This window comes from Nicotiana tabacum, chromosome 11 (genome assembly GCF_000715075.1).
Source record: "Nicotiana tabacum cultivar K326 chromosome 11, ASM71507v2, whole genome shotgun sequence".
Classification (NCBI taxonomy): domain Eukaryota; kingdom Viridiplantae; phylum Streptophyta; class Magnoliopsida; order Solanales; family Solanaceae; genus Nicotiana; species Nicotiana tabacum.
This window is the reverse complement of record NC_134090.1, coordinates 163694847-163721758: the sequence shown is the minus strand read 5'-3', so window position 1 is coordinate 163721758 and position 26912 is coordinate 163694847. Positions and strand designations below refer to the sequence as shown.

Below are 26912 nucleotides of genomic sequence, written 5' to 3'. Positions count from 1 at the left end.
ATAAGAAGTTTTTTTAAAAAAAAAATAAAAATCAAGATAATTAAGCCAATAATAAAACAGTTAAGCGACCGTGCTAGAACCACGGAATTCGAAAATGCCTAACACCTTCTTCCGGATTAACAGAATTCCTTACTCAGGATTTCTGGTTCGCAGAATAATAAACAGAGTCATATTCTCCTCGATTCAGGGATTAAAATTGGTGACTTGGGACGCCTTAAAATTCCCAGGTGGCGACTCTTAAATAATTAAATAAATCCCGTTTCAACTGTTCTTCAATTGGAGAAAACTCCCTTGCACCCTCGCGGGGGTGAAAAAAGGAGGTGTGACAGACCTCCTTTAACTCAGTTGTCCCATCTGGATCACTATAATTCACATAAGGACTCTGCTTTATCCCCTTCGATTCTACCACAGTAATCATGCACAAGTCCTCAAATTGCTTAGAAAGCTTAAGTGCCTTGTACACGTTAAAAGTGACCTCCTCATCGTCAACTCTCATTTTTAACTTCCCTGCTCTCACATCAATAATTGCTCCACCAGTAGCTAAGAATGGTCGCCCCAAAATAATGGACACTTCCTCATATGCCTCGTAATCAAGAACAATAAAATCAGCAGGAAGAATAAACTTTCCCACTCGAACTAACACATCCTCAATAATTCCTTCGGGCATGACTAGTGACCTATCTGCTAGCTGTAAAGTGATTGTAGTAGGTCTAAGCGTCCCCAATCCGAGTAGCTTGAACAAAGAGGATGGCATCAAATTTATACTGGCCCCTAAATCACACAAGGCTCTACCAACCTCTTATTTTCCAAGAGACAAAGGAATTGTGAAACTCCCAGGATCCTTCAACTTAGGAGGAAGTTTACTCTGAACTCTAGCACTACACTCTTCAGTAAGTGCAACTGTTTCAAACTCTGCATGTCTTCGTTTATTTGCCACAATATCTCTGAGATACCTTGCATACTTAGGCACTTCATACAAAATTTCCACGAAAGGCAGATTCACGATCACTTGGCTCAAAATATCTAGGAATTTCTTGTACTTGGCATCATCTTTTTGCTTCTGCAGTCTTTGTGGAAACGGAGGCGGTGGCCTAGTCTCAATTACTGGCTTGGGTCCTTTATCATCTTTCTCATTACCCTCAACTGGCTTGGGAGCTAATTCTCCTTCAGGATGATCTGTATTCTTCTTTTTCTTTGGAACTTCTTCTAGTGCTCTTCCATTTCTCAAGGTAACCGCATTGACTTGAGCTTTAGGATTGGGCTCAGTATCACTTGGAAGAGCTCCAGCTGGTCTAGTAATTTGAGCACTAGCAAGCTGTCCCATTTGACGCTCCAAATTTCTCACTGTTGTGGCGAGGGCTTGCTGTTTAGCCATCACTTTTTTCAACATATCTTCAAGGTGACTTGTAGGACTCGCTTGTTGTTCAACCTGAGGTGGTCTATATTGTTGTTGAGATGCTTGAGGCCTGTATTGATTCTGAGTGCCCTGGTTTCCACCCCAAGAGAAGTTTGGGTGGTTCCTCTAGTTAGGATTGTAAGTGTCCCCATACTTTTGTTTGGCCTCGATTTGCATTACCCACAAAATATACAGACTCTGGATTTGTTGGGCATAGATTGCTCTGGGAGAATTTGTTTAATAATGCATATATCTCGTCAAAGCTTTTCTCCAACACTTGACCCCCAGATGCAGCATCTACCACGATCTTTGTTTTAGCATATAGCCCTTCTATGAAAGTGTGAGCTAACACTTCATTCGTCTGATTGTGATGAGGACAGTCTCTGAGTAGCCCCTTGAACCTTTCCCAAGCTGAGTATAAAGATTCTCCCGCTTTCTGTTTGAAGGCCACTATCTCACTTCTTATCTTTGCAGTTTTGCCTGAAGGAAAGAACCTTGCCAGAAATTTTCTTGCCAAATCATTCCATGATGTGATGGAGTTAGCTGGTTCTGCCTTTAGCCATCGCTTAGCCTCGCCCAACAGAGAGAATGGAAAAAGTGTGAGCCTCAGTAATCTGGAGTGACACCGTTAGTGATATAAGTATCACTAATCTCCATGAAGTTCAGAATATGCTGCTGTGGATCCTCGTGTGGAAGACCCATAAATTGCCCGTTTGCATGAAGTAACTGGATCATGCCCTGTTTCAGCTCAAAGTGCCCAGTGATCCGGGGCTTCACTATACTGGAGGTGACATTAGCAATGCTGGGCATCGCCACCTCCTGAACAGCCAAAGGTTGTTCCTCTGCTATGTCCACAGGAAATTGAACAAGTGCCTGAATATTATTCGTATCCCTTGCTTCCCTCAACCTCCTGTGAAATGTTCTCTCAGGTTCAGGATCAAAGCCTTGAAGTCGGTCCTGGCTTCTGACCTTACGCATTCAATCAAAGTTCCTGAGATCTGAGCAACAATCAAGTAACATTAGACTAGACTAAATAAACAATTAAAGCAAAAACTAGCAAGTACTTAATATTCAAGTCCCCGACAACGGCGCCAAAAACTTGTTACTCTCAAACGCACACGCAAGTGTACGTGGTCGACAAGTAATATAATGATAAGTTGAGTGTCGAACCCACAGAGACTTGTGTAAACTACTCACTAAATCACTAAAATTGTTATTCAATCCAGCTAAAATCAAAGTCCAATAATATGATTATATTATACTACAATTCTAAATAATAACTAAGTTATCAAGTAACGAGTTGATTGTTGTGTATTCAGTAGAGACAAATATTCCAGAGTTGTGATCGATTCACCAATCGTATTGTGTTCTAATTAACTCTCCCTTTCATATAATTCACTCATGGTTGCTAATTAATCGATAAATGCTCTCATAGCCTTCTCCCGAAGTACTACTCACCTATTCTCAATAGATTAATGCCTATATTTCTATGAAATCAATCTATTAAGAACGCATTAAGATCACGATATTTAATTAAGCACGGTGACTAGGTATATTCCTATCCTAACCACAAATCCGCTCCCCCTAAGGGTTAAGATCATGCTCTCTTCAATTCTTCTCTAATCTAAACACGGCTTTCCCAAGCATAGCATAGATAGTAAATAGAACCTAACTGTTGGCCAGACAATTAAGCAATTAAACGCAGAATTGAAGAAACAACCATATATTGGTGAATTATAATCAAGGTTAAGTTAATGTCAAACAACAATATTCATGGCTAAATCACAACCCCAGAACAATGGGTGTTTAGCCACTCATGATGTAATCAAACAATTCCATAAGTGTTGAATCAATTGGAAATACTAGAAAAAGAGGAAGAAAACTGAGAATTCTTCGCTTCCTCACGATCCCGTGTGTATCTCTACTTCAAAGTGGCGTCTCTCCTCTCAAAAATAGGTTTAGTCTTGCTTTTATATCAGTTGGGTAGGTCTAGGGCCGAAATAAACTTGTCCCGGGCAAAATAGGACACGATTCGCGTCACCGATGCCCAGCCCGGCGCCAGGCGCCCTCCATAGCGCCCCAATTTTTGAGCCTACTGTTTTCAGCGTCACAGGTGGCGCCAGGCACTGCCTGTGGCGCCCAACTGCTTCCTTTCCCGATTTTGTTCGTTTTAGCTTCAAATCTTTCACGTTTTGCCCCAAATTGCTCCCGAATCATTCCTACAAGTAAAAACACTTCAAATCAATATAATTCATAACATTTAACATCCCAAATTCACGAAACAAGAGTAAGATATGAGGCGATATACATAAAAATATATATACTTTAAGCTAAACATCAGATATAAAAGGGCAGCCCGGTATGGTATCCCGCGTTCACGTAGGGTCTGAAGATGGGCACAACCCTGTAAAAAAAAATTACTCTACTTTCTTACTAGGGTTAATTGTTTGGTACTTTGCATCATCTTGGATAAAACTCCACCAAATATAAGCCAGAGGAACTGTTGTAGCATGCCAAAGAGAATGTGCATCTATTATTCCTGCATATGGAGGAAAGTCATAAATTTCTAAAAGCATACCAAATCCACCCCCTAAAACCACTGTCCATATTTTCCATTTGGATGGATGATGACTAATTCCAGCCCATATTGCCCAAATCAGAAGCTGAGCAACACCCATTGTAACACAAACTTTTATGTTCCATCCTGGAAAAAAATTCCAAGTAAGTAGTTATAGAATAACAAATGGAAAGAGTGATAGTGATAGAACAAAGCAACTAGAAGTGGCAAATAAATCCATTTTTTAGCAACCAGACAAACTGTGCTAGTTTAAACGAATTGAGCTATGACCCGATTTGTTAACTTGATCCAACAAGTTGAACGCGAAATGATCCAACATAGTGTAACTGGATAGGTCAAAACACAATCGAGACCCAAACATAATCAAATTTGAAGACTGAGAATTATGTAACTTTGGAAGAATTTAAGATAATTCGAGAAAAAATACAATAGTTTTCTTTGTGAAAAAGCCAAAAGAGAGAGAGGGAGAGAACGGAGAGAATGAGTCATGTTGGACGGGTTGAGTTATGACCTCTTATTTTATCCATCTTAACCTAATCTATTTTGACTCAAGCACACTTTGGATATGTTGGATCATGATCCATTTATTTATTTAGATCCATCCAACTTTGACCTATTAATCTGCTCATTTGCCACCTCTAGGCACCCGACATCTGGAGCATGGATTCAACTAATTCAGATTCAATTTGGGTTGGCCTACTAAAAGGAATAAAGCGTTTTCTACTTAGATTTTTCACTCCTACAACTCAAATCCAAGATTTCTGATTAAAGGTGAAAGAGTCTCAACCATTCCACAAGAAGTACTCTTGGTGGTGCAGAGTATGGTCTATAGACACAAAAAGCAACACCCCAATAATTATTTCTGTATTCTTTCCCTTTTATCTTGATATCTTCTTATGTTGTTGTGCTAGGTTTTATAAGAATATGTAGCCTACATCCTATTTCCAATGCATGACTATAAAAAAAAGGCAGCCCGATACATTAAGCTCCCGCTATGTGTAGGGTCCGGAGAAGGGCCGGACCCCAAGGGTTGTACGCAACCTTACTCTATATTTCTGCATGCACAAATTGCTATTTCCTCGGCTCGAACCCGTGACCTTCTGATCACATGGCATCAACTTTACTAGTTACATCTAAGCTCACCTTCTTTCAATGCAGGACTTTGTACCCTAAACAAAAACCGTGAGATGAGGAAATTACCATAGTCCATTTGATAGTTGTTCAGGTACAAAATATGGGTGGTTGTAAAGGCAAGCAGTGGAGCAGACATCAATACTCTCGTAGCCTCATCCTTTATACTGAAACATCTTAGTATCGATATTATAAGCGAAAATCCAAGTAATGCCACTGCAGATGAGTAATCTAGTTTTTCTGTCAATTCCACATCTCTGCAATAGAAGTACTGATAACAAGTTAATACAATTCCATAACCATATTGACTTTGCTAAAAAATGAATAAAACTTCTCACCACATGCTGCATTAATATCCTATTATACACAGGGCGGATGCAACATAGAACTACCGGGTTCAACTGAACCAAGTACTTTCGACGTGGAACATAAATTTATGAGTAAAAAATCACTAAAATTACAATAAACAGTAGATATAAGCCCATAACTTTAAATGCTGAATCCATAGAACTAAAATCCTAGATCCGCCTCTGATTATATATGGTCAAACGAAAAGCCTAAACACTTATATGGAAAATAAGGAAACCAAAGTATAATAGGCACGGGTAAGTATGACAACTAAAAGGTGTATCTTAGGCTTTATTCTATCTCAAAAGCTAGCTCATGAGGTGATATGCGGCCCATTGTATCAACCAATGTGGGACAATCTAATGTATCCCCGCCTCCTCGCATGCACAGGCTAGGTTAACTGGAGCATGGATAACATAACATGAGACTGACATTTGGTAAATAAGAATAGGGATGAATCTGACTCTGATACAATGTTAAGAAAATTAAGGACATTATGTCTAACTCAACTATGAAAGTTAGTTCACGAGGTGAAAATTACTCACCGACTGTGGGAGACAACACTCCAGAACCATGAATTCACAGACAAGAGGGCGTATATGTTCCACAGACCAGCATAATCATAGGATATCCTTTTATTTGTCGTCTTTGATCGTAGCTTGAAAAAGGACAGCCATCCTTGGATATGCATTGCAAGGTTAAGTGCAGAGAAAGCAACAGAAACAGGCTCCTGGAAAGTTAAGATATCACTTCTTATTAATAGTCATATATTACTAAGGGATTTTAAGTAATATGCACTGAGAGCGTAAAAACTTTTTCCACGATCAATGCAGGTTAACCAAATGTAGAGATTTATTCATAACTATCTTATAAGTGACATGATTGTGTAAATACTTTAACAGCTCATAAACATATATAGGTCCAAGGCTCATAATATTACAAACCTGAAGTCCGAACACTCGTTTAAATGGCCATTTACCATGATATTTCACAGGACCAAATCCGAGTGCAGCTCGTTCTTTTTCTCTTTGAAGCATGCAGTGGTACTTGCAGTCATTTGGGCAATCCCTTTGTGTCAATTGCCGGTATAGTGGCTCTTTCTGATTATCAGAGGAAGAACCATCTACAGAGTATTCACAATGTGTGAAGCATGTTTCACCAACACATCCAGTTTTTTCACATTGCGAAATACATGCCCTGATTATTCAGATAATAAATGGTTTTAGAAAGGACAGTCGTGAAGCAAAATGCAAAGTAAAATTGTAAGATATGTTACCTGTATAATGGATCAACATCTCCAGCACTCGCATCAAATGATCGATAAAGACAAGAAAGAGATACGAAGAAAATGGCGAGGTAACGATCTGCCATCTGATCACTACTTTGATAGAAGACAAAATTTGAGATCTATTTTGATGTCATGTTGTTATTTTTTTGGTCAAGAACGTAGAAATATTTTGCGGATAGTGAGACTCGAAATCAAGAATGTGAGATTTATAACTATATAACCAAATGGATGATTTTGTTTTGGCTTCAGGATTTGCCAACCAGATTCAAATTGAAATAAATCCAGACTCAACTATTTAATGAAATTTGAGAGTGGAAGAAACGATGAATTTGTGTCCTCAATTTCAAAAACAAAAGCACAATAACAACATTTTGTAAAATGTATTTTAATACAATAGAGACACTTTGTGACAATGTCAATGGCTACATCTGAAAAATAGGAATGTTAGTAAAAGTATTACTCCTATGTAATAGAGGAAGACCGTTGATTCAGGACTCACCGAAGCAGGGTAACCTAGCATCTTCAAAACAGGAGCAAAACATTTTATGTTAATTTGATTGTCATATAGTGATAAAATAATGTAAATTAATCTTGATTTGTATATTGAAGGAATGGTTTGGTTCAAGAACAAGTTTTATACAAATTATAATTGAGTATAGAGTATCGAATTTTTACAATATTAGGTCAACTAAAAGATAATTACATAAACTGCTCATAAAGCGTGAGAATTAGTATCATTAACCATGGCGGAACGAGAATTTTCACTAAGGAGAGTCAAAGTATAAAGAAGTAAATATACTACGAAGCTAAGGGGATTAAATGTATAGTTTATATGCATAAAATAAAACATTTTATGCGATGTATATTTTTGACGCAGGGAAACTTATTATAACATGTTAAATTATACTAATATTGTAAAAAGTTCGTCGGCACATATAACTTAAATCCTAAAGTACTTCAATAATTCAACGGGGGATCCCCCAAATGTCACTTGGAAATTCGACATTATGAAAATAAAAATCTTGAAATCCAGAACTATATACTGGGGAGTTAGATGTCTCCATAGAAATGATATCACCCCAAATGCCACTTGAAAATTCAACACCATCTAAAATAGTAGACTTAAAATAGTCATTCACTCTGGAATTCTCCACAACATTATTGTTATTGAAAATATTGATGTTGGTTTCATTGTTCATGACCCTTTCAATGTTTAACCTAAACAAAGATCAGAACCAGCGCAAGATTTCAGTTTGTTATTGATCTCTGACGCTTTCTCCTCTACCTCGTCCTTGTCTTCATTGCAGTTATTGCAAACACCATTAATCCTAGAAAATGCCCTGAAATCGATGCATCTGATACAATCAAATCAGTACGGCTGCCAGCAGCCGTTGAAATCTGCTGCTGGTGGTCGTTATCTACACTCGTCGAGTTAGGAATATTGGGATCTCAGATCAAGCTTTGGGTCCAACCTGAAATATCAGAAGCTCCATAGATGATTCCATGTTTGTGTCCATAGACATCTCTCTACAGCTATTCTTCTTCTTCTTCTTCTCTTCTTCTTCCTCTTTCGGTTGATAAATTGCTGGAGTTACCATCTAAAAAGAGTGAGGTCTTCGCACAGTCAACTTTTTTTTTAGTCATTCGGAGAAATTTCACTTTCATTTGTTTATGGAATGTAACTTTCATACGGTAAAGAATGGTTGATGATCAACTTTCTAATATTTATTACAAGCTTCTAATTGAGAATATACATGAATTAGTGAAAAATTTACTCGCCGCGTGGATCAATGTCATAATGACAAGTGTCAAGGGAGTTAATGTGACAAGAAAGTGGGACATGTACAGAAAGTAGAAGCAACACCCTGAGTACATTGTGCCTACTAGTCTCGGTGCTAAACATATGAAAATAGTTACGGATTGATACTTAAAGTCATTATAAATGACTATAAGTAAGGAAAGGATCAGTCAATCCCTGATTATACGCGATTTGTTATCATTATCTCAATCGTTACAAATCAATCACGTAACGATCAATATTATAGTAACAGATATGAGCTAAACAAAGCAAACGGTTACGAGTAGTAGTACTATTTAAATCCAACCCTTCCATAATTTGTATCCCCATCGAAAAAATGTCTAAATTGTTATGATAAAAATCAAAATATGGTGGATGTCTACTCTTCCTCCATAATCTTTCTCTCAAATGGTTAATGACATATTCAATGACATATTTTCTATGTTCAATGACATATTCCATGACATATTTTCTTTATTTTTCATGCCTATATAAAGGTCTTGTAATAGATAGGAAAATACACCAAAGTGAAAAAAGAAACACTTCTCCATTCTCTCTATCTCTTCTTGTTTACATTTTACTGCATTGCTTTTATTTTATAACACGTTATCAGCACGAAGCTCTAATTTTATTCTTAACTCCCGCTAAGTTGAGCCATATTTTATTAAGGTATGTATATCATTATAATCATTTTATTTATGACAATATATATCATATGCTCATTGTTTGCAGATTACTTGTGCGCTTGAGCATCTTAAATAGTTTAAGTACATTGCAGTGATAAAATAACTATTTCCTTCCGTGCTCAACTCTTAGAGGACCTCAAAGTCATCAAACTAGCTATGCACTAATGTCATACTTATAATATTCATGGACTCCCTAGATCAAAACATATCTTTAAGGCATTTTGAAGAACTGTGAGAAATAAATTGACAAGCAATAATTTTATAGTTTAATTACTTTATATTTATTGGAACATATAAATAATGTTAGTCACGTTCAGTTCTATTAACACATATATATCAATAATATAAAGTGAAATGAAACAAGTATGTAATTTTTACTTTATGGCAAGAATAAAATGAAATAGTAGATTGTTAACATGATATAGCTCTATTTTCATTTCTTTTACCTTAATCGTTTTGTTTTCACTAATTGTTTATTATTATAATTATTTCTCTAACTTATTCATCTTTTATGATAGTTTTTACTATGTCAAATTTATCAAAACTTAAATTTGTGGCACTTGACATCACCGGGAGGAACTATTTATCATGGGTTCTTGATGCTGAAATTCACCTTGACGTTAAAGGTCTTGGAAATACTATTATACAAGGAAATGAAGCATCAAATCAGGATAAAGCGAAGGCCATGATTTTCCTTCGTCATCATCTACATGAAGGGTTAAAAACTGAATATTTAACCGTAAAAGATCCACTTGAATTATGAATTAATTTGAAGGATCGATATGACCACCTAAAACTTACGGTATTACCGAAAGCTCGGTATAATTGGATACATTTAAGGTTGCAAGACTTTAAAACCGTAAGTGAGTATAATTCTCCTATCTTTAAAGTAAGTTCTCTATTAAAATTATGTGGAGACACTATCACAGATGAGGACTTATTGGAAAAAATATTTTCTACTTTTCACGCTTCAAATGTGGTGTTATAACAACAATACCGTGAAAAAGGTTTTAAAAAATATTCTGAGTTAATCACATGCCTACTTGTGGCTGAGCAGAATAATACTCTATTAATGAAAAATCATGAAGCCCGTCCCACTGGGTCAGCTACATTTCCGGAAGTGAATGTTGTAGCAACATATGATAAGTTTGGAAGAAAACAAAATAATTACCATGGTCGTGGACATGGTCGTAAATGTGGACGTGGCAGGGGGCGAACCAATTATCGTCATTATGGTGAAAATAAATTGGAGAACAATAAGGGTTCTCAAATTAATCATTCAAAAGGTAAAGCTAGTATGTGTCACCGATGTAGTATGAGAGGTCATTGGGCATGCATTTGTCGTACGCCAGAACATTTTGTCAAACTTTATCAAGCCTCCCTCAAGAAAAAAGAAAATAATGTGGAGGCACACTTGACCTTTCAAAATAATGATGATGAAGCAGGTCCCACAAATAAATATGATTTTAAGGCACATCTTGCATATAAAGATGATGATTTTGAAGGCCTAACAAATGTTACTCATTTAGAAGTTGGTGACTTCTTTGAGGATATTGACTAGAGAACTAATCATCTTACTGGGGAATGAATCTATAAAAGTTGTTATGTTTATGTTTGCAACTAGTTTATTTTTCTTGAGTGTATTTTCCTAATGCATCATGTGTTGCTAGTTTCTACATTTCTAATGTATTTCTTAATGTTTTTTTCCTGCTTGTCTTTCATATTTCTTATGATGTATTATTTGTTTTTTTTATGAAGAATATAAAAATTCCCCAGTCTTCAGTTGGACTCAAGATTAATAAAGATGATATATGTCTTCTGGATAGTGCTACAACACACACTATTTTAAAAGATAAGAGATATTTCTCTTATTTGGTAATGAAAGAAGAGAATGTTAATACAATATCCGGTAGTACAAGATTAACTGAAGGTTCTGGAAGAGCCAATTTATTACTACCAAGAGGAACAAATTTGGCTATTGATGAAGTACTATATTGTAGTAAATCTCAAAGAAACTTATTAAGTTTCAAAGATATTCGCCAAAATGGCTATCATATTGAGACTACAAATGATGAAAAGATTGAATATATTTATATTACTACAATAATGTCCGGTAAGAAATATGTGCTTGAAATGTTACCTGCTCTTTCCTCCGGCTTATACTACACAAGTATTAGCACGATTGAAACACATGCTGTAGTAAATGAGAAGTTTACTAATCAAGATAATTTTATTATTTGGCATGACCGGTTGGGCCATCCTGGCTCTAATATGATGCGTAAAATAATTGAGAATTCACATGGACATGCAATGAAGAATCAGAAGATTCTTTAATTTAAGGAATACTCTTGTGCTGCGTGTTCTCAAGGAAAATTAATTATTAGACCATCAACTATTTAAGTTAGGATGGAATCCCCTGCATTTCTGGAACGTATACAGGGTGATATATGTGGGCCCGTTCACCCTCCATATGGACCATTCAAATATTATATGGTTTTGGTAGATGCATCTACAAGATGGTCACATGTGTGCTTACTATCAACTCGCAATATGGCATTTGCGAGATTGTTAGCTCAAATAATAAAGCTAAGAGCACAATTTCCAGATTATGCAATTAAGACAATTCGTTTTTATAATGCCGGTGAGTTTACATCCCAAGCCTTTAATGATTATTGTATTTCAACTGGGATAACAATTGAGCATCCGGTTGCTCATGTTCATACACAAAATGGTCTAGCAGAATCATTGATCAAACGCCTCAATTTAATTGCTAGACCAATGCTTATGAGAACAGAACTTCCTATTTCAGTATGGGGTCACGCTATTTTGCACGCAGCAGCACTTGTGCGGATAAGGCCCACAAGTTATCATAAAGTCTCCCCATTGCAATTGGCTTTTGGTCAGGAGCCAAATAGTTCCCATCTTAGGATCTTTGGTTGTGCGATATATGTTCTAATTGCTCCACCACAACGCACAAAGATGGGTCCTCAAAGAAGGTTGGGGATATATGTTGGATATGAATCTCCTTCTATTATAAAATATCTAGAGCCGATGACTGGAGATTTATTTACGGCAAGGTTTCTGATTGCCATTTTAATGAATCAATATATCCAACATTAGGGGGAGAAAATAAGCAGCTGAAAAAGAAGATAGATTGGAATGCATTATCACTGTCTCATTTAGATCCTCAAACAAATCAATGTGAACAAGAGGTTCAAAAGATTATTCATTTACAAAATATTGCAAATCAATTGCCAGATGCATTCACTAACCTACCAAGGGTGACTAAGTCACATATTCCAGCTGCTAATGCTCCAATTCGAGTTGATATCCCGACAAAACAATTAATTAAAGCAAATGAGTCTAAGCCATGCTTGAAACGTGGTAGACCAATCGGTTCTAAAGATAAAAATCCTAGAAAAAGAAAAAGAGCAAGTGATCAAAGTGAACATAACATAGAGGTAGTGTCTCAAGAAGAGCCCCAAGACGTAACAAATGATAAGACCTTAGGGGAGGTCCAGGTACCTAAAAATAATGAAAATGAAGAGATATCAATAAGTTACATCTCAACCGGGAAAAGATGGAACCGAAATAATATTGTTACCGATAACATTTTTGCTTATAATGTTGCTGTTGAAATAATGCAACAAGATGAGGATCTTGAACCAAAATCTGTCAGTGAATATAGACAGAGAAATGATTGGCCAAAATGGAAAGACGCTATCCAGACAGAGTTAACTTCACTTGGAAAACGTGAAGTCTTCGGACCCATAGTTCGAACACATGAAGGCATAAAGCCAGTAGGGTATAAATGGGTTTTTGTGCGAAAACGAAATGATAAAAATGAAGTCGTTAGATATAAAGCACGACTTGTGGCACAAGGGTTTTCCCAAAGGTCTGGAATTAATTATATGGAGACATATTCTCCTGTAGTGGATGCTATCACCTTCAGGTATCTCATAAATATGGCAGTACAAGAAAAACTTGATATGCATCTAATGGATGTTGTTACAGCCTATTTGTATGGATCATTAGACAACGAAATTTTTATGAAAGTACCTGAGGGATTTAAAGTGCCAGAAGCATATAAAATTTTTCGAGAAACTTGTTCAATAAAGCTTCAGAAATCTTTATACGGATTGAAACAATCAGGACGTATGTGGTACAATCGCCTGAGTGAATACCTGTTGAAAGAAGGGTACAAAAATGATCCAATTTGTCCCTGTGTCTTTATAAAAAGGTCTGGATCTGAATTTGTTATAATCGCCGTGTATGTTGATGATTTAAATATCATTGGAACTCCTGGGGAGCTTCCAAAAACAGTAGACTGTTAGAAGAAAGAATTTGAAATGAAAGATCTTGGAAAGACAAAATTTTGTCTTGGTCTACAAATTGAGTATATGAAAGATGGAATATTTGTCCATCAATCAACATACACCGAAAAGATTTTAAAGCGATTCTATATGGATAAAGCACATCCATTGAGTACCCCAATGGTTGTGAGATCACTTGATATAAAGAAAGATCCATTACGACCTTATGAAAATGATTAAGAGCTTCTTGGTGTTGAAGTACCATATCTTAGTGCAATTGGGGCATTAATGTATCTTGCCAATAATTCCCGACCAGATATAGCTCTCTCAGTAAGCTTATTGGCAAGATTTAGTACTTCGCCAATACAAAGACACTGGAATGGTATTAAACATATATTCAGATACCTCCACGGGACCATTGATATGGGTCTATTTTATTCAAATGAATCCAAGCCATCGTTGATTGGTTATGCAGATGCAGGATATTTGTCTGATCCACACAAAGGTCGATCTCAGACAGGCTATTTTTTTACAAGTGGAGGTACAGCCATATCATGGCGTCCGACAAAACAAACTATGGTTGCTATTTCTTCAAATCATGCAGAGATAATAGCCATTCACGAAGCAAGTCAAGAATGCGTTTGGTTAAGATCTATAACTCAACACATTCAGCAAACATGTGGTCTTTCTTCGAAAGAGAATATTCCAACAATATTGTATGAAGACAATGCTGCATGCATAACTCAATTGAAAGGAGGATATATCAAAGGAGATAGAACAAAACACATTTCACCGAAATTCTTTTTCACTCATGATCTTTAGAAGAATGGTGAAATAGATGTACAACAAGTTCGTTCAAGTGATAATTTGGCTGATCTGTTCACTAAGGCGTTACCAACCTCAATATTTGAAAAGCTGATATATAAGATTTGAATGCGTCGTCTTCGAGACATTAAGTGATTTCTCATCAGGAGGAGTTAATACGCGTTGTACTCTTTTTCCCTTACAAGGTTTTGTTCCATTGGAATTTCCCTGCAATGTTTTTAACGAGGCAACCAAAAGGTGTATTTCTAAATATGTGTACTTTTTTCCTAATAAGGTTTTAACGAGACACATTATTTATGGACATCCAAGGGGGAGTGTTATGATAAAAATCAAAATATGGTGGATGTCTACTCTTCCTCCATGATCTTTCTCTCAAATGGTTAATGACATATTCAATGACATATTTTTTATGTTCAATGACATATTCCATGACATATTTTCTTTATTTTTCATGCCTATATAAAGGTCTTGTAATAGATAGGAAAATATACCAAAGTAAAAGAAGAAAACACTTCTCCATTCTCTCTATCTCTTCTTGTTTATATTTTACTGCATTACTTTTATTTTATAACATAAATCATATTGTCAATAATAGATTTTTCTTTTCATTTTCTATTGTCAGAAGAATATCTCCTTTTTTGAGAAGGCTGCAATCATCAATTAGATTACTATTCCCTTTATTCTCTCAATTTATTCTTTACTACTGTTATTATTTTTTCACATCAATTATAGTTGAAAATGAGAAGTAAATTGGTCGTTAGACACTCGAATTATTCTATTTCTTGCTTTGCCTTCAAAGAAACTATTTTTTGGGTTAAACAATATATATAGCTCAACTAAAAATATCAGTTTGAGAAAAGAGGGACCCAAGCAAGACTAAATTATGTTAGAAGTTGAATTTCGTCGAACATGTATGTAGATCAATATCGATCTTTGACAATTTCCAATGAAGTCTTTGCTGTTGGAGAAAAGGTGGACGTTAAACTTCCTCGAACGTGGTTGATGAAGATAATTAATTTTCATGTCAATTGCCCATCAAGTCTTGATTTATTTTTTTTACCAATCAAGTGATCTTGGCTCGATTATTTAGATCAATATGAAAATGCTGAGAAGGTAATAAACGGGTATTAAAATCAACTTGTTTATCCATCACAAAGCTATATAGCTAATCCCATATGATTCAAATGCAGTCAACCCTCCGTAACAGCATCTCAATATAACAACAATTCATTATATATTAATAGTTCAAATAGGAAATATTAGCATTTAGCAATGTTTTGAGGCAGGTGAGACCCAAGCACTGTCAAATTGCGAGAACACTAAATTTCCTCGTAAATGTCTAATATATATATATATATATATATATATATATATATATATATATATATATATATATAGAGAAAAATACTGCTGACATGGCACCCCTTTTAATCTAGGAAAAACATTTATCTATTATGAATAGTTTGTACATTGGATACTACTTTGGACACTACATTGGATGCTACATTGGATGTCCATGTTGTGAATAACTTAAAGATTAAATTTCCTACTTTATGTTCATCGTCTTTACTTTTTATGCATATAAAAGGCCATGTAATTGCAATGGAAATATACACCAAAGTGAAAGAACAAAACACTTCTCCCTTCTTTCTATCTCTTCTTATTTACATTTTACTACATTACTTTTATTTTATCGTTATCAGCACGAACCTCTAATTTTATTCTTAACTCCCGCTAAGTTGAGCCATATGTTATTAAGGTATGTATCATTATAATCATCTTATTTATGGCAGTACATATCATATGCTCACTGTTTGCAGATTACTTGTGCGCTTGAGCATCTTAAATAGTTTAAGTACATTGCAGTGATTAAATAACTATTTCCTTCCGTGTTCAACTCTTAGAGGACCTCAAATCATCAAACTAGCTATGCACTAATGTCATGGACTCCCTAGATCAAAACATATCTTTAAGGCATTTTGAAGAACTGTGAGAAATGAATTGACAAACAATAATTTTTTAATTACTTTATATTTATTGGAACATATAAATAATGTTAGTCACGTTCAATTCTATTAACACATATATATCAATAATATAAAGTGAAATGAAACAAGTATGTAATTTCTACTTTATGGCAAGAATAAAATGAAATAGTAGATTGTTAACATGATATAACTCTATTTTTATTTCTTTTACCTTAATCGTTTTGTTTTCATTAATTGTTTATTATTATAATTATTTCTCTAACTTATTCATCTTTTATGATAGTTTTCACTATGTCAAATTCATCAAAACTTGAATTTGTGGCACTTGACATCACCGGAAGGAACTATTTATCATGGGTTCTTGATGTTGAAATTCACCTTGACGCTAAAGGTCTTGGAAATACTATTATACAAGGAAATGAAGCATCAAATCAGGATAAAGCGAAAGCCATGATTTTCCTTCGTCATCATCTACATGAAGGGTTAAACACTGAATATTTAACCGTAAAAGATTCACTTGAATTATGGATTAATTTGAAGGATCGATATGACCACCTAAAACTTACGATATTACCGAAAGCTCGGTATGAGTGGATACATTTAAGGTTGCAAGACTTTAAAACCGTAAGTGAGTATAATTCTGCTATCTTTAAAGTAAGTTCTCTATTAAAATTATGTGGAGACACTATCACAGATGAGGACTTATTGGAAAAAACATTTTCTACTTTTCACGCTTCAAATGTGGTGCTACAACAACAATACCGTGAAAAAGGTTTTAAGAAATATTCTGAGTTAATCACATGCCTACTTGTGGTTGAGCAGAATAATACTCTATTAATGAAAAATTATGAAGCTCGTCCCACCGGGTCAGCTCCATTTCCGGAAATGAATGCTGTAGCAACATATGATAAGTTTGAAAGAAAACAAAATAGTTACCGTGGTCGTGGACATGGTCGTAAACGTGGACGTGGCAGGGGGCGAACCAATTATCGTCATTATGGTGGAAATAAATTGGAGAACAATAAGGGTTCTCAAATTAATCATTCAAAAGGTAAAGCTAGTACGTGTCACCGATGTTGTATGAGAGGTCATTGGGCACGCATTTGTTGTACGCCAGAACATTTTGTCAAACTTTATCGAGCCTCCCTCAAGAAAAAAGAAAATAATGTGGAGGCACACTTGACCTTTCAAAATAATGATGATGAAGCAGGTCCCTCAAATAAATATGATTCTAAGGCACATCTTGCATATAAAGATGATGATTTTGAAGGCCTAACAAATGTTACTCATTTAGAAGTTGGAGACTTCTTTGAGGATATTGACTGAAGAACTAATCATCTTACTGGGGAATGAAGCTATATAAGTTGTTATTTTTATGTTTGCAACTAGTTTATTTTTCTTGAATGTATTTTCGTAATGCATCATGTGTTGCTAGTTTCTACATTCCTAATGTATTTCTTAATTGTTTTTCCGCTTGTCTTTCATATTTCTTATGATGTATTATTTGTTTTTTTTTATGAAGAATATGAAAATTCTTAGTCTTCAGTTGGACTCAAGATTAATAAAGATGATATATGTCTTCTGGATAGTGCTACAACACACACTATTTTAAAAGATAAGAGATATTTCTCTTATTTGGTAATGAAAGAAGCGAATGTTAATACAATATCCGGTAGTACAAGATTAATTGAAGGTTCTGGAAGAGCCAATTTATTACTACCAGGAGGAACAAATTTGGCTATTGATGAAGTACTATATTGTAGTAAATCTCAAAGAAACTTATTAAGTTTCAAAGATATTCGCCAAAATGGCTATCATATTGAGACTACAAATGATGAAAAGATTGAATATCTTTATATTACTACAATAATGTCCGGTAAGAAATATGTGCTCGAAATGTTAACTGCTCTTTCCTCCGTCTTATACTACACAAGTATTAGCAGGATTGAAACACATGCCATAGTAAACGAGAAGTTTATTAATCAAGATAATTTTATTATTTGGCATGACCGGTTGGGCCATCCTGGTTCTAATATGATGCGTAAAATAATTGAGAATTCACATGGACATTCAATAAAGAATCAGAAGATTCTTCAATTTAAGGAATTCTCTTGTGCTGCATGTTCTCAAGGAAAATTAATTATTAGACCATCAACTATTAAAGTTAGGATGGAATTCCCTGCATTTCTAGAACGTATATAGGGTGATATATGTGGGCCCATTCACCCTCCATGTGGACCATTCAAATATTATATGGTTTTGGTAGATGCATCTACAAGATGGTCACATGTGTGCTTACTATCAACTCGCAATATGACATTTGCGAGATTGTTGGCTCAAATAATAAAGGTAAGAACACAATTTCCAGATTATGCAATTAAGAAAATTCGTCTTGATAATGCTGGTGAGTTTACATCCCAAGCCTTTAATGATTATTGTATTTCAACTGGGATAACAATTGAGCATCCGGTTGCTCATGTTCATACACAAAATGGTCTAGCAGAATCATTGATCAAACGCCTCCAATTAATTGCTAGACCAATGCTTATGAGAACAAACTTCCCATTTCAGTATGGGGTCATGCTATTTTGCACGCAACAGCACTTGTGCGGATAAAGCCCACAAGTTATCATAAAGTCTCCCCATTGCAATTGGCTTTTGGTCATGAGCCAAATATTTCCCATCTTAGGATCTTTGGTTGTGCGATATATGTTCCAATTGCTCCACCACAACGCACAAAGATGGGTCCTCAAAGAAGGATGAGGATATATGTTGGATATGAATCTCCTTCTATTATAAAATATCTAGAGCCGATGACTGAAGATTTATTTACGGCAAGTTTTTCCGATTGCCATTTTGATGAATCAGTATATCAAATATTAGGGGGAGAAAATAAGCAGCTGAAAAAGAAGATAGATTGGAATGCATTATCACTGTCTCATTTAGATCCTCGAACAAATCAATGTGAACAAGAGGTTCAAAAGATTATTCATTTATAAAATATTGCAAATCAATTGCCAGATGCATTCACTGACCTACCAAGGGTGACTAAGTCACATATTCCAGCTGCTAATGCTCTAATTCGAGTTGATATCCCGGCAGGACAATTAAGTAAAGCAAATGAGTCTAAGTCATGCTTGAAACGTGGTAGACCAATCGGTTCTAAAGATAAAAATCCTCGAAGAAGAAAAGGAGCAAGTGATCAAAGTGAACACAACATAGAGGTAGTGCCTCAAGAAGAGTCCCAAGACGTAACAAATGATAAGTCCTTAGGAGAGGTCCAAGTACCTGAAAATAATGAAAATAAAGAGATATCAATAAGTTATGTCTCAACCGGGAAAAGATGGAGCCGAAATAATATTATTATCGATAACATTTTTGCTTATAATGTTGTTGTTGAAATAATGCAACAAGATGAGGATCTTGAACCAAAATCTGTCAATGAATGTAGATAGAGAAATGATTGGCCAAAATGGAAAGACGCTATCCAGGCAGAGTTAACTTCACTTGGAAAACGTGAAGTCTTCGGACCCATAGTTCGAACACCTGAAGGCATAAAGCCAGTAGGGTATAAATGGGTTTTTGTGTGAAAACGAAATGATAAAAATGAAGTCGTTAGATATAAAACGCGACTTGTGGCACAAGGGTTTTCCCAAAGGCCTGGAATTGATTATATGGAGACATATTCTCCTTTAGTAGATGCTATCACCTTCAGGTATCTCATAAATATGGTAGTGCAAGAAAAACTTGATATGCATCTAATGGATGTTGTTACAGCCTATTTGTATGGATCATTAGACAATGAAATTTTTATGAAAGTACCTGAGGGATTTAAAGTGCCAGAAGCATATAAAAGTTTTCGAGAAACTTGTTCAATAAAGCTTCAGAAATCTTTATACGGATTGTAACAATCAGGTCGTATGTGGTACAATCGTTTGAGTGAATACCTGTTGAAAGAAGGGTACAAGAATTATCCAATTAGTCCTTGTGTCTTTATAAAAAGGTCTGGATCTGAATTTGTTATAATCGCCGTGTATGTTGATGATTTAAATATCATTGGAACTCCTAGGGAGCTTCCAAAAACAGTAGACTGTTTGAAGAAAGAATTTGAAATGAAAGATCTTGGAAAGACCAAATTTTGTCTTGGTCTACAAATTGAGTATATGAAAGATGGAATATTTGTCCATCAATCAACATACACCGAAAAGATTTTAAAGCGATTCTATATGGATAAAGCACATCCATTGAGTACCCCGATGGTTGTGAGATCTCTTGATATAAAGAAAAATCCATTACGACCTCATGAAAATGATTAAGAGCTTCTTGGTGCCGAAGTACCATATCTTAGTGCAATTGGGGCATTAATGTATCTTGCCAATAATTCCCGACCAGATATAGCTCTCTCAGTAAGCTTATTGGCAAGATTTAGTACTTCGCCAACACAAAGACATTGGAATGGTATTAAACATATATTCAGATACCTCCAAGGGACCATTGATATGGGTTTATTTTATTCAAATGAATCCAAGCCATCGTTGATTGGTTATGCAGATGCAGGATATTTGTCTGATCCACACAAAGGTCGATCTCAGACAGGCTATTTATTTACAAGTGGAGGTACAACCATATCATGGCGTCCGACAAAACAAACTATGGTTGCTACTTCTTCAAATCATGCAGAGATAATAGCTATTCACGAAGCAAGTCGAGAATGCATTTGATTAAGATCTATAACTCAACACATTCAGCAAACATGTGGTCTTTCTTCAAAAGAGAATATTCCAACAATATTGTATGAAGACAATGTTGCATGCATAACTCAATTGAAAGGAGGATATATCAAAGGAGATAGAACAAAACACATTTCACCGAAATTTTTTTCACTCATGATCTTCAGAAGAATGGTGAAATAGATGTACAACAAGTTCGTTCAAGTGATAATTTGACTGATCTGTTCACTAAGGCGTTACCAACCTCAATATTTGAAAAGCTGATATATAAGATTGGAATGCGTCATCTTCGAGACATTAAGTGATTTTTCATCAGGGGAGTAACTACACGCTGCACTTTTTTCCTTAACCAAGGTTTTGTCCTACTAGGTTTTCCTGGTAAGGTTTTTAATGAGACAACAAGCAATGCATATTATAAATATTTATGTACATCCCAATATTTTCTTGTAAGTTTTTAATGAGGCACATTATTTTACATGGACATCCAAGGGGGAGTGTTATGAATAGTTTGTACATTGGATACTATTTTGGATACTACATTGGATGCTCATGTTGTGAATAACTTAAAGATTAAATTTCCTACTTTATGTCCATCATCTTTATTTTTATGCCTATAAAAGGCCATGTAATTGCAATGGAAATATACACCAAAGTGAAAGAAGAAAACACTTCTCCCTTCTTTCTATCTCTTCTTATTTACATTTTACTGCATTACTTTTATTTTATTACATTATCTTTTTTCTCATTTTTTTGAGTTTTCCTCTCATTTCTCTACAAATTGGAGGGGAAAAAAAAATAATAAAAGCGCTTACTAATAAATGTCCCACTTAAGTGCCACCACAAAGAATGGTCCCTTAACAATCTACTCCAAAAGTCGCGATTGAAACCGACAATATGGGTTTTCGATCCATGGTAAAGAACTACTTTCTTCCATATCGCCTGCTCATTACTTTTCCCTCTTCCATTTAAGAGTTCCATCTATTTGCCTTCTCATTTCGAACTTTTCATTATATTTTCATATTTCAATTGTTCAATTTTGGGGATAACGTGCTCTTGCTCTGTAAACTTTTATTTTTGGGGTTCCTTTTCGTAGTTCTCCTTGGGGATTGTATTGTTAATATTTTTGCTTTTTCCGTGCAATTTTGTTGTTCATATTTGTCAAATTGATTTGTTACAGCGAATCACTTACTGACTAATTCTAACGTTGAATTTCTCTTCCCAGAGTTTAATAATCGCTCTATACAGACTACAATCATCTCCTTCAATAATTGTGAGCAAAGTTAATCTCACCTATATGTGCTCTTTGGTTTTAATGGCTTTTTTTTTTGTGTTTGTTTAATTGTTTTGGTGAAACATTTTACTTATTCGGCTCTTATACTCTGATTGTTTATACCTTTATAACAGATGTATGGAGGAGTGCAGAATGAGGGCCTAACATAGAAACTTCCCATGGTTCATTTACACTTGAGCTTCTATATTCTTTTACTTTTGGTTTTTGTTGTTTTGCAAAAGGGGTTTTTGCGTAAGGAGGAAAAAATTAATATTTATACTTTAAAAGTAGATGTAGTACAAGAATGCGCTAAGAACTTGCTGTGATTTCCTAAAGCTTTCTTTGAGAAGGTCTGCAGAGATGTGGTCTGCGCACTGCTGTTTCAGTTACTAAGATAGACCTAGCTGTTATTGGCATATTGTAGCTTCAGTTCCTTGACTTTTGTCACTTGGAACTGGTTTTCTCATTATTTGGGATAATATACTATAGGCTGCTGGTATGACAAGATCAACACCCGAGATAGGGGCACTTGAGCATCTCCAAAATAGCAAATTCACTGGAAAGAGAACAACAAGATGTCAAATTTTTGTAATGTTTCAGTCATTTTTTAAAGAGGAAAGGAATAAAAGGTTTAATTCATTCATCTAAATTCAAAGCATTTACATGAAAATAATTATGTTGAATGAGGGAATGTTACTATAAAAGAATATGTTTCATTAAATTTAGCCTGTGATTTGAAATCCTATAGGATGAATAATTTTCATCTCTTTACTTCTAAAAGCTATTAGCTCCTAATGAAATACCTACGAAGTATTGTTCATGTTACGTCAGTCTCTATACTTATATCAGTTGTTTATTTCTTTTTCCCCGATACCTTTGCTTTGATTCTATTCATTCCCCTTTCATTTGACATACTATTTGTAATATACTTTTAGTGTGATTTATAGCTGTTTATTCTGGAGTAATAACAGAGGATTGCACGAGAAAAAATATTTTCGAAGTGACTTCATTGAAGAAGAAAATGATAGCTTTCTTCTAAAAGAGCTCAATCGCACTTGTAATTCTCATTAAAAAAAATTGCTCATGCTAGATATAATTACTCGGTTGAATAATTAAGGTGCAACAAGTTACCTCGGAGATAATTGTGATTTCAAGTATAAGAAATGACATGTTACATAATGATAGATAGAATCAAGAAGGCATTAGTTCAATTCATGCTCCCTTCTCTATATTTCCTTTGTGTTCTACGTGTGTACTCAATTGGGATATATTATTTTATGTTTATGAGTAGTTCTAACAAATTGAGTTCTTTGCTGTGAGACCGTGAGAGGAGTTGGCCATTACTAACTTGTTCTGAATTCTGCTATCTAACTTGTATTTCTATATCAGCTTGAAAAATGTAATTTTGGCACGTCTTTGAAAAGAATTTAATTGTTTGCTTAAGCACATGCCTTATTAGGCTAACACAATTTGATTTGTCCCATCACTGATCAAGTGTTGCTAATTACTACGAGTATATAAGATCCAATTTTTTAGAATCTGCACAGTTATTTCAATGTTAGAGTAAGCAATGAACTTTTGGAGTAGTGGACAATTTGCTTCGCCATCTTATATATTCAAGTAACTTTTCTTTCTTGATAATCGTTTGTGCTGACCATTCTACTTTTTCTCTTTTATTTTCACTTAATACATGTAAAATTTATCAATTAACGCAACGCTGGTTTATTTGTTTAATATTTTATTTGCCTTCACATATCTCCTTCGTTTTTCAAATATAACAAACAATTTGGTTATTAAGGAGTATATTCTGGCTTAATGCTTAAGAACATATTATCTTTCATTTATTTGATGTTCAATTTGTTGAGTTTTATTTTTCCCACATGGAATCAACCTTAAGAATATTATCACAACAAAGAGTTACTAATCTTTTTAACGACCGGACAAATTTCCTAGTGTATATATAATATATAATATCTTATACTATTGCTAATGAAGTGTTGGTTGGTGAAAAATTGGACAGCACGAAAAAAGAAATAATAATAAAAAGTTGGTCGTTAAACTTCCTCGAACATGCAGTCTGCTCATGTAGATAAATAATTTTCTTGTTAATTTCCAACAAGCTTTGATCCTTTTTCTTTAACCAATCAAGTCTTTTTTTTTTTCACTCTCATACAAGTTGTATCAACATTTTTCAAAAAGATACCATTACCACAGGGTCCACACGACTGATCCACCGGCAAATGATTGAACAACAATGAATATAAACTTTTCTTTTTATTTTGTAAATAAATTTACTTAGAAACGTATTTCTGAAGGCATTGATGCATTTTTTAAACCTTCATTGTAATATAAACATAAAAAGATTGTAATGATTGCATTACAAATTTTGCACGGTTAATCTTTGCATTAGTAATCAATACATTATAATTCTTTCATAAGTTGTTTCCAAACCAAACGACCCTAATAGTACTGATATATCATATTGGCTCTATCCTAAAATGGGGCTAAGTAGGGTAAATTGAAGGATCCTTTTAAATTAGCCAAAGAAATATGGTCTTACTGTAAAAGTTATTGCTCAAACAAAGGATAACGAGTTCATCCGATCCATGACTGACTAGCCTAGACTCGGCGGCGGCGTAAGCTGCCAAACAGAGGTGGAAATGAGTGGGCGACCATGCCAACTCAACGTAAGACACCCATCATTCTGTTCCACTCGATATCCATTCCTATTTTTAAACAAGGCCAATATCATGGTTGCTTGTACGTACATGCTTGGACCTAGCTGAACCGGGTTGAACCCGGCTGAGTTCATCTTCACTCGCCATTCACTCAGCGTCGTCTCAACTAGCTCAGTCCCTAATTCGCAAGCCACCATGTTATTGATCTGCTGACCTAGGTACTCATGCACCAACCTTGAGTCACCGCTGTTGTGCTGATCATGAGTCGACTCTGAGTTTTCCAAGGAGCCAAACATTTTTGAATAGTAAGACCATGCGTGGTTAAACCTGTCCATAAAGACACTTTGATTTGCTTCTTCTTCGATTATGGTCACAATCTTCGGATGCATCTCTTTGATTGAATTCAGCACCTTCTCGATTTCGCCTGGTGTATACAACAGATGGTGAAACTCGAAAATAGAGTTCACAGCCACTTCTTCATAATTACTAGGCCTAATATCCAACCTGGAAGTATCAACATCGGCTAAAGAGTCGACCACGATTCCACGGAATTCAAATTCTACGCCAAATTTATTGGCAAACTCGGCGAGCTTCCACTTGAGTTGCCGTAAGGCATCGGTGTTATCGGGTGAGCCAATTCCAGTGAGCCGAAAAGCCGGTGGACCGCCAGGACGCAAAGCGAAATCCTGCATAAGTGCAAGCCATTGCGGACCTTGGTTCAAGCTGAAATCAATTATATGTACTCTACTAGAATTGGCAAAGGCGTCGAGAATAGCTCGATTGACAGAGGAATAGGCGAATTCGAGGTACGGACGAATCTCATGGAAGCGCATCTGCATGATGTTGTCCGTGTAACAAGAAAATTCCATAATATCTTCTAAATTCATTCCTTGAATCCTTTGATCCAAAGCTTCAGCGAAATAAGTTGCCACTTTTTTCATTGCTCCAAATTCTGAAACTGCATGTTCTCTTATGAGCCTGACTAGTGCATCAGCTAGAGCTAGGTTGTTTCGTTGGACTGCCTCGCCACAAGCCAATAAGATTTTGACAAGTGGTTCTTCGTTCACTGCCTCACTGCCAATTCTCAAACCTAAACAAAGTTCAAGACCATCCCGAGATCTCATTCTGTTACTGCTCTCTGCAGATCCTTCCTCGGCCACTTTGTCGCTGTAATTATTGCAAACAACACTAATATTCCTAGAAAATGCCCTGAAATCAGTACTACTATTAAATATCCTGGAAGTTGCACCTGATGACACAATCATATCATCACAACCGCCTGCGGCAGTCGAAATGTGGTCGTCTATACTCGTCGATGAATCAGACGAATTAGGAATATTGGGATCTGAGATCAAGCTTAAGGTCAAATCTGAAATATCAGAAGTGCCATAGATGATTGCATCTGTAGTAGAATCAAAGGACTCCCCATCTTCCAATAATTTGTCCGAAGACGAATTTCCAGAACTCATTTTTTCTTCGTCTTCCTTTTTTTTTGGGGCGATAAATTGCTGGAGTTTTCTTAGCGTCCTGCTTTGCTTAAAAAGAGTCAAGACCGAGTCAGGTCTTGACTTAGTCAACTTCTTTTATTTGTTATTCGTCATTCAAAGAAATCTCACTTTCATTTGTTCATGGAATGTAACTTTCATACGTCAAAAGAATGGCACTTTGATCTACCTTTATGTAGTGTTGAATGTTGATTACTCCCTTCTAATAGGGAATATATAGAGCTCAATTAAAAACATCACCATGAGAAAAGTGGGACCCATACAAAGTAATAACATTACGACAAAAGTTAGACGTTGAATTTCCTCGAACATGCATGTAGATAAATATCGATCTTTGACGAGTGCGAAATGAAGTAATTTTATTTTCCTAGCTAGGCC

The 26912-nt window shown here is 35.4% G+C and overlaps 2 protein-coding genes and 1 non-coding gene across 3 annotated transcripts; 1 reads left to right on the top strand and 2 right to left on the bottom strand.

Annotated features, from left to right (window-relative positions):
- Positions 1-1760: 1760 nt before the first annotated feature.
- Positions 1761-1865, top strand: LOC142166658 (small nucleolar RNA R71). Its single transcript, XR_012697061.1, has one exon. It is a non-coding gene; the product is annotated as a small nucleolar RNA R71 (small nucleolar RNA).
- A 1238-nt stretch (positions 1866-3103) lies between these two features.
- On the bottom strand, positions 3104-7174 carry LOC107785735 (uncharacterized). The gene is made up of 6 exons (XM_016607105.2): positions 6730-7174; positions 6398-6650; positions 5999-6183; positions 5175-5362; positions 3831-4100; positions 3104-3615 (listed from the first exon to the last, which is right to left on the bottom strand). Exons 1-6 carry the CDS (start codon positions 6822-6824, stop codon positions 3434-3436), a joined length of 1173 nt encoding a protein of 390 aa, XP_016462591.1. The 5' UTR covers positions 6825-7174; the 3' UTR covers positions 3104-3433.
- A 17691-nt stretch (positions 7175-24865) lies between these two features.
- LOC107785737 (DELLA protein GAI-like) lies at positions 24866-26706 on the bottom strand. Its single transcript, XM_075225671.1, has one exon. The coding sequence runs from the start codon at positions 26496-26498 to the stop codon at positions 24966-24968; it is 1533 nt and encodes a 510-aa protein (XP_075081772.1). The 5' UTR covers positions 26499-26706; the 3' UTR covers positions 24866-24965.
- Positions 26707-26912: the final 206 nt, after the last annotated feature.